At 37.3% G+C, this 12021-nt stretch overlaps 1 protein-coding gene across 3 annotated transcripts in view; it reads left to right on the forward strand.

Annotated features, from left to right (window-relative positions):
* Positions 1-276: 276 nt before the first annotated feature.
* The window catches only part of TTC17 (tetratricopeptide repeat domain 17), a 66296-nt gene continuing 54551 nt past the window's right edge, over positions 277-12021 (forward strand). For 2 of the 3 annotated variants that reach the window (XM_070935945.1, XM_070935936.1), the window contains exon 1: positions 358-438. Coding sequence is in view for 1 of the 3 variants with exons in the window: in XM_070935928.1 (XP_070792029.1) it covers positions 277-438 (162 nt within the window). In the remaining 2 variants the exon portion in view is untranslated. Of the gene's footprint in view, positions 439-12021 lie in introns of all 3 variants that reach the window. The other variant, XM_070935928.1, reaches the window with a different exon arrangement.

Below are 12021 nucleotides of genomic sequence, written 5' to 3' on the forward strand. Positions count from 1 at the left end.
AGAGTCGCCTTCCTACCGCCATTCTAGAAATTATACCGCACTCGCGCCGTACTTTTTCATCCCCGCATCAAACAGCAGGTACCCTTACACGCAGAACATATCCACTCCCCCAATTTCGCCTCGTACGAACCCTTCCTTTAAAAAAAAACTAAAAAAAAACCTTCCCCTTATGATGTAGACACAGAGCAATAGAGACAGACGCACTTTCTTCTCCAAAATGGCGACTTGAGCGCTTCCGGTTCCGGGTAAGGCGGGCTAAGGCTAAGGTTGTGGAAGATGGCGGTGTCAGCAGGAGCGTCCGGATGGAGTGGCCGAAGGCTGGCGTGCGCCTCCCTGCGCTCGTTCTTCGGCCTCTTTTTGCTGCTGGGCTTGGCGCCTCGTCCAGGCGCCGCCACCACGCACTGGGTAGTCACCGAAGACGGCAAGATCCAACAGCAGGTGAGAGAGAGAGAGAGAGAGGGGAGTTTTCAGGTCGACGCGAAGAAGGTCCCTGAAATGAAAACATTTCTCCCTTCCTTCTCGGGCAGGTGGGAAGAGCTAGCCGGGTCAGCTTCCCCTCGAGAGTTGCCGGGTAGGTAAAGGCTTGCTTGCCCCTTGAGAAGGACGGCTGAACCTGAGGAGAGAGTTCCGAGCCGAGGAAGTTTTTTCCCCTTTGCGATTCGAAATACCCTGGAGCAGGGGTCTCCAACCTTGGCAACTTTAAGCCTGGCGGACTTCAACTCCCAGAATTCCCCAGCCAGCTTGGCTGGCTGGGGAATTCTGGGAGTTGAAGTCCGCCAGGCTTAAAGTTGCCAAGGTTGGTGACCCCTGCCCTGGAGGGTATATTTTCTCTCACTGTGTATTTTATTTTATTATTATTATTAGTTCTCGAAAGAAATAACTTGCCTAGCTCTCTTCTGTGAACAGTTTGGCTGGATCCACCAAACCGGCAGGCGTCCGCCAATTTCCCCACACGGGCCAGTGTGAATTCACAAAGGAGGAAGGATGAAATCAACGCGTATCTCCTCCTCTCCGTGTGGTTGTCCGAGAATAGGTTGCCCCGTACGCGCCGTGAAGGTTTTGTTTGGCCATCGAGCTACGGGGTGACTCTTAATTAAAGAGGGAGTGAAAATACAGAGCTGCCCCCCCTCTTTTTTTTTTTTTCCTTTTTTTCTTTTTTGGTCAATGCCAAAAGCTAGAATATTAAGTTTTCCGTATTAGGAAACTCTGGACCCTTAATAATTTGCTGCTTTTATATGTGTAGCGTTGCCTGCTCCTTAATGATTTGATTTGTTTCAATTGTTTTCCCGTTATTCCATCTTGAGGTAATGCTTTCAAAAGGAAGAAATGGCTTAAAAGCTTAAATATTTTTTCCTCATATGTACTTGGTTACCCACAACTGCCATTTTATTGCTCTTTCAAGTCACCTAAGAACATCTTTGCAGAGTTTTTCGGTCTTTCTTTGATGAATTAGACTGGCTAATTGCAACTGCAAACCTTTAGTAATTGCAAGCTAAAGTTGAAAGTGGGGGGGGGGAACCCCATCTAGCAATACAAAATTGCAGTTGCATTTCTGGGAATTTTACTGCTTGCTTCTTCTTATGCATTTTTTTAATTGTTTATTATTTTGCTTAACAGTTTTATTATTTGAAAGCCTTAACCAAAACACTGTTTCTACATGAAAAGACAACTCTGATAGAGGAGAGTAAATTAAACATTACTATATTCTTAGCTGTTCTCCATTTTAATGACAAATTATCCAGGAGAAAAGCTACACTCTTCACATAAAGTTTACATCTCTCATTTTCCTGCCTATATATGGCAATGAGAAACTGTTGGTGGAGAATAAAGTTTCAAATGCTACTTTCTGTTCTCATTGCAATGAACCAGATGCCTATGTTATCTAATATAAGCATGACATCTCTTTGCAAAAGCCATTCTAATTCATTTTTTTTTAAATCTTCTAGGTTCAGAAATAATTTGTATCTGATACATTAATTAGACTGAGCACTGTATTCTCTCAGATTTCCTTTGATGGTTTCATTCAGATGATTCAGTGGGCAGCATTGTCAGCTTTATCTTTTCCCCTTTCATTCCATTTGCTATTTAGTGCCAGTAAAATTCAGTAAAAGATGGAGATACTTAACAGAGTTTCAAGAGTACAAAGTCCCATTTTGCCATGCAGGGACAGAACAATACTCTGGTGTTTACTGTTACGAATGCACCAAACCAGATTGCTTTGTCATTTTTAAAATAAATTCAGTCAATAATAGTGCAGATAATAACCATCAAATGGCATTTGATCCTTAACAAGGACTGATCTATAACATATTCTTTATCCCCTAATGTCCTTGTATCTTTTTGTCATACTGCACATGTCCTATACGGCTTTTTAAAAGAAATTGAGAAATGTATTTAGAATAGTCTTGTAATGGGTCAATCCTATGACCAATAGCTATGAAAATTTGTGAAATTACTTAATATAGGAAGCCTTGAAGAGAATTCTATATTTTCTTTTTCTCCCATGTTTCTATTCTCTCTCCACCATCTGGTTTTTGTCTTGTTTTTTTGCCTTAGCTCAGATTCAATAATACAAAAGAACCAACAAAAATTATTCCAGTTCCTATATTAGGAGGTATAAATTAGCACAGCTTATAGTCTAATTCATATTTCATATTAGGTAGTTCACACCTTAAGAAAAAATTACATTTTAAAAAATGTTGCCTTAATCAGTTTCTGCTGGAGAGAATACAAGGGACACAGTATTTTAGTCCAGATCATTGAATATGGTTTTAGATTTTTCTTTTTACAGTGATACCCACTGATAATTCATTATAGAGATAACTGCCTCTTCTGAAATTTTTAAAATTGTATTTCATTAAGCAATTACTAGATGATAAACAGTATAAATGCTGATACACATGGATAACTCTATTTATTGATGCAGATAACTAGATATATAATATAACAAGTAATGCCATTACAGATTTTTCTCCATTCTTCATATGTTGAGTGTTTGCCAGCAGAAGGGACCATTATTGTCTAATGAAAGAGTGCTCATATCTACATTTTGCATTGTGGTATTTATGGGCATTAATGGGTTTGAGGGCATTTTGGGGGTTTATCACCTGTTCCCTATTCAGATGAATTTAATTTTAAATAAAATTTATAATTGTGCTGCAAAGGATTCCCCTGTATAACCTTATTTATTTCCAGCAATATCCCTATAGGCATTAGAAGGCAATAACATTGATGGGTGGTAGCATTTCATTGTTTTGTTTGTAAAGTGTTCATATTTGATGTTGAACTCAACTCCTAGTGACTATACGTATATTTTCTTTACAATGATATAATGCTATTAATCTCTTCAAGAAAATTGGAGATATGAAGGGAATGTTTCATGCAAAGATAGGCATGATAAAGGACCAAAATGGCAGGGACCTAACAGAGATTAAGAAGAGATTAAAAACAGGTGGCAAAATTACACAGAAGAACTATACAAGAACGAGTTTAATGTCCCTGATAACCATGATGGGGTGGTCACTGACCTCAAGCCAGACATCCTAGAATGTGAAGTCAAATGGGCCTTAGGAAATCTGAGTAACAACAAAGCTAGTGGAGGTGACAGTATTCCAGCTGAGCTATTCAAAATCTTGAAAGGCAATGCAGTAAAAGTGCTACATTCAATTTGCCAGCAAATTTGGAAAATTCAAACAGTGGCCACAGGATTAGAAAAGGTCATTTACATTCCAATTCCAAAGAAGAGTAATGCCAAAGAATGTTGAAACTACCACACCATTGCACTAATTTCACATGCTAGCAAAGTTATGCTCAAGATCCTACAAGCTAGGCTGCAGAATGTGGACTGAGAACTACCAGAAGTACAGGCAGGATTTCAAAGAGACAGAAGAACTAGAGCTCAAATTGCCAACATACGCTGGACCATGGAGAAAGCTAGGGAGTTCCAGAAAAACATCTACTTCTGCTTCATTGACTATGCTAAAGCCTTTGATTGTGTGGATCACAACAAATTATGGCAAGTTCTTAAAGAGATGGGAGTACCAGACCATCTTATTTGTCTCTTGAGAAACCTATATGAGAGTCAACAAGCAACAATGAGAACTGGACACAAAACCACTGATTGGTTCAAAATTGAGAAAAGAGTTCGGCAAGGCTGTATACTGTCGCCTTGCCTATTTAATTTATATGCAGAGCACATCATGAGAAAGGCGGGGCTAGATGAATCACAAATTGGAATTAAGATTGCCGGGAGAAATATCAACAACCTCAGATATGCAGATTATACCACTCTAATGGCTGAAAGTGAAGAGGAAGAGCCTCTTGATGTGGGTGAGGGAGGAGAGTGCAAAAGTTGCCTTGAAACTCAATATTAAGAAAACTAAAATGATGGCATCCGGCCCTCTCAATTCCTGGCAAATAGTTGGGGAAGAAATGGAGGTAGTGACAGATTTTATTTTCCTGGGCTCCAAGATCACCGCACATGGGGACTACAGCCAAGAAATTAAAAGACACTTGTTCCTGGGGAGGAAAGCTATGGCAAATCTAGACAGCATACTAAAAAGCAGAGACATCACCCTGTCAACAAAAGTGCGTATAGTTAAGGCTATGGTTTTCCCAGTTGCAATGTATAGCTGTGAATGTTGGACCATAAGGAAGGCTGAATGCCAAAGAATTGAGGCCTTTGAACTATGGTGCTGGAGAAGATGCCTGCGAGTTCCTTGGACTACAAGGTGATCAAACCGATCAGTCCTAGAGGAGATCAACCCTGACTGCTCTTTAGAAGGCCAGATCCTGAAGATGAAACTCAAATACTTTGGCCACCTAATGAGAAGGAAGGACTCACTGGAGAAGAGCCTAATGCTCGGAACAATTGAGGTCAAAAGAAGAAGGGGACGGTAGAGAATGAGGTGGCTGGATGGAGTCACTGAAGCAGTTGGCGTGAGCTTAAACGGACTGCAGAGGATGGTAGAGGACAGGAAGGCCTGGAGGAATGTTGTCCATGGGGTCACGATGGGTCAGACACAACTTTGCAACTAACAACAACAAATGCTATTATATTTTTATACAATTTAATTTTTTTTTATTCTTGATATCGATCTAATATTTTCTTATGATCTTCCATCAAAGTCAGACAAGTTCATAGGGAACAATTTTGCCCATTGTTGTATTTAGTTTGTAAATGGATAGACTTTTCCCTGGCAGCCATTTTCTTTCAGCACCCAAAATATCTTATTGTATAAAATTAGAGATTTTTCATCTATCTGAACTAGGTGTTTTTCTTCTGTTGTTCCTTTTGTGTTTTCTCTCTCTCTTTTTTTTTTTTTTTAGACTTAACAAATCTTTGGTTGTTGCTGTTCCTTTTTTTAAAAAAAATGTTTTCTTTACACTGCAACTTTTCTCAATGTAATCTTTCTGTTGATTAGTGGACTAGTTTCCAAAATTCTCATCAAAGGCCATGATTGCTCATTAATTCTGAAACTCAAGAACTGGGATAGATGAAATCTATTTTATTATACATAATAGGTAGCATGTGTAAACTTGGAAAGTTTAGTTACTTTTAAATTTCACGGTTGAATATAGAAAACCAGAAGTTTAATTTATATTTATTTATTTATTTATTTAATTAGATTTTTATACCGCCCTTCTCCTGAAGGACTCAGGGCGGTGTACAGCCAAAATAAAACTCAAAACTATATGAAAGTTAAAAGATAATTTAAAAATATTAAATAATTTGGCCGAAAGAGCTAAAATAGAAACCACCCATTAAAATAGCATTCAGGCCAGCCCTGCTTGGTGAAACAATAGCGTTTTGAGGGTGCGGCGAAAGGTGCGAAGGTCGGGGATCCTACGAATCTCCGGGGGCAGCTCATTCCAGAGGGCAGGTGCCCCCACAGAAAAGGCTCTCCCCCTGTGGGTCGCCAGTCGACATTGTTTGACCGACGGCACCCTGAGGAGTCCCTCTCTGTGGGAGTGTACTGGTCGATGGGAGGCTATTGGTGGCAGAAGGCGATCTCGTAAGTACCCTGGTCCTAAGCCATGGAGCGCTTTAAAGATGGCAACCAACACCTTGAATCGCACCCGGAAGACCACCGGGAGCCAGTGCAGCTCGTGCAGGAGGGGTGTTACATGGGAGCATCGAGTCGCTCCCATAATCACCTGCGCGGCTGCATTCTGGACCAGCTGGAGCCTCCAGGTGCTCTTCAAGGGGAGCCCCATGTAGAGAGTGTTACAGTAGTCCAGACGGGAGTAGTCCAGACGGGAATATTCTGGTTACAGCTTTCCTACTTGCTTATCAGTAACTCCAATCATTGTACTTATGTTTCCAAATTTGTTACCTTCCAGTGAAAAGAATTTTTGCTGACATTTTAAAGTACATATGATAAAAGTATTCAACTATTTTTTTAGAAAATGTAAATATGCAACAAATTCTATTAATTTTAACTTGAAAAATAATTCAAACTGCAATCCATTAAAAAAACCACTTCAGTAGAATTGAGATAAAAACTGGGGAGGATCCAATTTGGAAACTTATATGAAGATGGAAGAGAATATTCAAAAAGTTGTCTGTCAACCTGGATCTAGGCCTGATCCTGGATCCTGACCGCTCTGGACTGAGACTACAATGCTGTATAGCAATTTTAAATTGTAGTTCCTGAGAAATTTCAGTACTTTAAGAACCCTGATAAGGAAAAACATAACCATCAGTCTCCTCCACAATAAGTATAGTGTTGGCAGACTCTTTTGGCTTCAGGCTCTTAAGGCCAGCCCAGAGGGGTGGAGTTTTATTCTGTACTTGACAAGGAAGTATTAGGAGCAGAGGCTTGCTGGAGTTGAGGAAAAAGCTTCTGAAACCTTTCTTCAGAGTTCATCTGACTATCAGTCTACTTAAGCTTTTCCAAGAAGCACAGCTAAAATAGTTTATTGCAAATTTCAAAAGAACATATGTTGATGAACTAAGGTTGGCTTCCCTCAGGAGATGTTTTCAAGCAGCATTTGCTGATCAGATTGTATGCTGTCCTCAGAAACAACTGTACAAGTCCTTTTTCCTGCCTAGAGGTTTTTGTTGTTTGTTTGTTTTTTTAAGAATTACTTTTGATTTAGGGAGAACTAAGACTTCACAAAGGTTTACCTTTGACAAAAATAAAAACATATTTCAACCTACTTCTTTTTTTTAAAAAAAAAGTTCTCTTCTGAAATCTTTATCCTACAACAGAAGCAGCTATGAGGCACACACTCACACCACATTTATTTCTCCAGACAAGAGGTAGGAAATAGCTGTGAGAAAGAAGATTTCCTCTTCAGTTTGCAAGACATTTATCCTGCTTGGCTTCTACAAGCCCAAGAGCCTTAGGCTTTATCTTTCTAAACTTATAGTCTCTGGGTTTCTCTGAAAATAATGGGAGATGATATAAGATATGGGAAATGCATTCTTACTTTTACTTGTCTATGAATATGGGATTGGTCAAATAGATCAAGTGAGTAGATGCCAGTTTTCTGGTCTTGGAAGACCTGAATTAGGCAATTCAAAAAATATGACTGGATGTTGCATATTTTTCTAAGAATTTTATCCTGTGTTTACTTTATATGAATAACTCAAGGTAACAACATATATAGTGGTGCTTCTTCCTGTTTTATTCCCACAAGAACAAGCCAGTGAGGTGACCCAGTCTTAGGCTTCCATACCTAAGGTGGAAAAAGAGTTCACAGTTTCCTAGGTCAGGAACATAATAATGTGCCAAAAGCAGAATGATATTGTCAGGAAAGCAACAAAAAAGTATTACTTAAATTTAACTACAGTTTGAATGATATGTTGGGAAAGCAACACTTGACTGGATTAATATATATTTTAGAATATTGATAAAGTTAAAATAGGGATTACCCTTAAAATGTGTTCTTAGAGATATGCTAGGCATTCAGCAATTTATAGTTTTAATTAAGATTAGATATTTTCTGAAAACCTGTTAAAATTTCTTTAAACATAAAATTAGCAGGATGATCTTCAAAAAGACCCAAATTGTCCCTTAGTACTTAGATTTATATTTGCGTCTTCTGGTGGCCGTTTCCAGAATCAGGATGGGAGAAATTACCTGTTAATAATTCAAATTTATACCGATGTCCAGGTTTGTTTGTTTTTTTTTTGACATGTACACAACATAGTCTTTAAAAAGGGGCTACTTTACAATAGTTACCACACTATAATAATCCTAATCCTGTAAACAGTTTCATTTAGGGAAGAAAGGATTTTGTGCTCCATTTAGTATGGTGCAGTTCAATTTTTTATTTGCTCTATTTTATTACCTTAAGCCATATAATGTTTTAATATTCAGTTAGGAATATGGTTCAATTGGACTTGCTGTGGTATTTTGAAAATACAAATAATATGTATTAAATTATACACAACCTGACTTAGATTATTGTTCCTATTAAGCATGGAACAGATCATAAGCTTAATATTACATAGAAATAGCTACAGAATTAGCAATAAGAAAATGAGCAGCCTTTAAAGCTGTGCAACAATTTGTTTCTTTGTCGTCATACATAAAAGTGATCTATAAGTTTCAAAGTTTAATTGAAATGATTGAAGATCCAAGAAGAACATCAAATTTATTTTTATTACGTCATGTACCCATGCATCTTTACCCAGAATATGTTAAGATTTAGGCCGCCTGACTATAATGTAACATCAATAGAAGTCTTATTTACAGATATGTTTTAACTGTTTTAAGATTTTAAATGGTTGTATTATTTTATATTGCTTATTTTATTGTACACTGTCAATAGAGATGTGATATGGGCAACTATATAAATGTAGATAAATGCCAATGGTAAAGAAAAATATTATTAAAACATTAATCCCAAATTCATTTTTAGGGTTGACCAAAATAATACAAAACTGTTAAATGACCTGAACTTCTCAGAACATGTCATTAAATCAGATATTACAAAAAGGAGTTTTTGGCAGTTCACTTACAAAATGGATTTTATAGATTGAGTACAGTCATTTTTTAAATGTTGCTTATGGACACAATAATGAGTTATTCATGTCTGTTGTGTTTAAACATAAAGTGGAGATGATTGGATTTCTATTATGCAGGGATAGGGAAATGAATCTAGTTTTCCTATTAAAATTGTAGAAGTAATCACAACTTTGTGTAAATTATAACGCAATATTTCAATTTTAGTGAGAAATTAGCTGAATTCTCCCCATTTTACCTTGCTTTGAAAGATACCTAAGAAGAAAATACTGATGTCACTGCTATGGCTTTGGTAGCTAATGATTCTGTTTTTATCTGGATTCTACATGCCTTAAAAGTAATATTGCAATATATAGTTCTTTTGAAAAATAGGTATTGGCACAGGTTTTTGAATTTCAGTGAATATAGTATCCAATATCCATTGAAAGTTATCAACTGTAGTTTAAGGCTAAGCTACTGCTATTTAATCCAACATTTTCTCTTTGGAAAAGAAATCATATTTTCTTATACAATTTATAATATGTAAATTGGATTGAGAGTAAGGATGATATGGATAAAATTCTGAAGGCTCAGTAAAATATTTAATACAAAAGAAAATCTAGAAAAAAAGTTATGCCTCTTTAATCTACAAATATATAGATTTGAAAGTTGCTTGGGTGTTAACTGAAAGTGTGCTGATAACTACTTGAATTTCCCTCCCTAGTTCTCTGTGGAAATCTCCAATTCCTTGTTCCATAACTGAATTATTATTTTCTCATACTTTTGTCCCTCAGCTATACTATCTATAGTTCTGTTTCTTCATGTGAACAGTTTATATTCATGAAATGCTTTCCCTTCTAAATATGCATCACCAAAAGATCTTTACACTGTTTCTTCAGGACCTTGGTCAGCTCACTTGTTAAAAAAGCAATAGGAAAGCACTGAAGCTGAAGTTGTATTCCCTTGACTTAAGTTTAACCCATGTGGGTTGTTTGTTTGTTCCCAAACTATGTTCTCATCTGTTTTTTGTCTGTAAAATAATTCTGTTCTTTTCATTTTCTTTTCCTTGCTTCATTTTAGGTTTCATTCCACTTCTACATTCACCTGTTTATTGGCTTTTAATCTGTTCATATCATTGGTCCTTTGTGTACATAGTCACTTTAGGACTAACTTAATTACTGCATTTTAGAAAAACCTCTTGGGATGAAAACTTTTCTTCAGTTTTCCATCCTGATGTGTAAAAACATTGTTCTGTCCCTGAAGTGTTAATAGCTTGGCCAAAATGCTGTATCATAATTGTAAATGCAGAACTTGCAGAATTTTTAGTGGTATTAAAACAAAATCAGAAATTAGATGCCTCTGAAAGTAGATTTTTTTTTCTGTCAAGTGTACCCATTAATTAATTTTTCCTGAACATTTAATTTCTCACACAATTTTGATTCCATTGTCGGGGGGGGGTTGTTTTTGTTTTTTTCAGAGCTGTGGAGTCGGGAGATAAATGTTCCGACTCCGACTCCGACTCCGACTCCTCAGTTTTTTGTACTTCCGACTCCGACTCCGACTCCGACTCCCCGACTCCGACTCCTCTGTATTAATATGCGAATGTATTTTATACATTCCTTGAAGGAAAGAAAGGCAACATACATGTCATTACCACAGGACTACTGGCTGGGAAGCCAACAGTCTACTGTATTGAACAGTTTAAGCAAAAGACAAACACGATGAAAACAACAAAGTTTTATTAATTTTTTTTTATTAATTTAATTAATCAAGTTGCTGGATAGTAGCAGCAGGCATAAACATCAGGAACAGGAACTTTACCAGTTCAAAAATACAAACCACATTATTTGGTTGTTTTAGAACAAAAACAAAGCTTATCTATATGAACCAAAAACAAAATCTGTAAAATCTAGAAATGGTTTATATTAATCTTGAAATGTAGTTATAGGCTTAGCAAATGCAAATCAATTCAATGTAGAGTTCTAAGGAAGAGAATTGCCTCTGCCAGATCCTCTTTCATAGAGGCTCTTAAGTCAGACTTTATTATTTTTAGGGCTGAAAATAATCTTTCGACACTGACTTGGGTGGGTGGCATTGCAGTAACTATTCTGGCCACATCACTAACGATCTCTGGATAAACAAGGATGGCTTCTTCAACAGTAAGTTTTGATGAGCGATCATACTTTTCAACTTCTTTTAGTGCTTTATAAAACTCCTGTTGGAATTTTTTTATTTGGACATTTACTGGTTCTGTAACGCTTATGCGACGTCGCTTTCCTTTAGCAACTTCCATTTTGTCTAAGAAGGAATCAAAGTCTAATTCTTCGTTTGAAGAAGATGATTCTGAGTTACCACTATTGCTTAAAAGAACTCCATCCTCCTGTGGAGGTATTTCAGGTCGTAATCCCTTCATGCGAACTGCTACATCATAGAGGGCCTTTTTCCCAGTAGCAATCTGTTTACTGTTCAATAAAAGTCGGCTCATTGGGTCGACATAAATAGCCGCTAACAAGATTTCATTTTCCAGCAAAAGACTCTCTCTTTTCATCATTGAAGATGCAATGCCCTCAGCTATTAACCCTCCATTTTTGTTCAGGCGATATAACAGGCTCTTCCATTCCAAGAGGAATTTACCCGGGGTTAGATCATCACATTGCAACCTCTTGGTGACAGTGAAGGGGTGAGAAAGAAGGTTCTCCAGCTCTTTTGTTTGTGTCCACTGGCTTGCAGTTAATGCAAGATTTTCATTGTCCATTTCTTCTATGAAGTCTTTAAGTTCAAGCAAACGCTTCACCATTAAATAAGTGCTTCCCCAGCGAGTTGTTTGATCCAAAATGGCTCCTTTTCCTGCACGTCTTTTCAAAATTGCATCTGTTTTTGGGGCCCTGGCTGCAACAGTTACTTGCCGTAATTTGCCAATTAATGTAGCTGCATGGCGATCTTTTAATCCATCTCTTATGGCAAGTTGCAGTGTATGAACAGCACATCGCATATGATGAATAGTAGCAAGCTTCAATGCTTCTTCAACAAAGTTGTCTAAAAAAATGTCAGCATTCTCTTCAGTTTC

Source organism: Pituophis catenifer, unplaced genomic scaffold (assembly GCF_029215685.1).
Source record: "Pituophis catenifer annectens isolate HBS135680 unplaced genomic scaffold, rPitCat1.0.hap2 SCAF_1, whole genome shotgun sequence".
NCBI lineage: Eukaryota > Metazoa > Chordata > Lepidosauria > Squamata > Colubridae > Pituophis > Pituophis catenifer.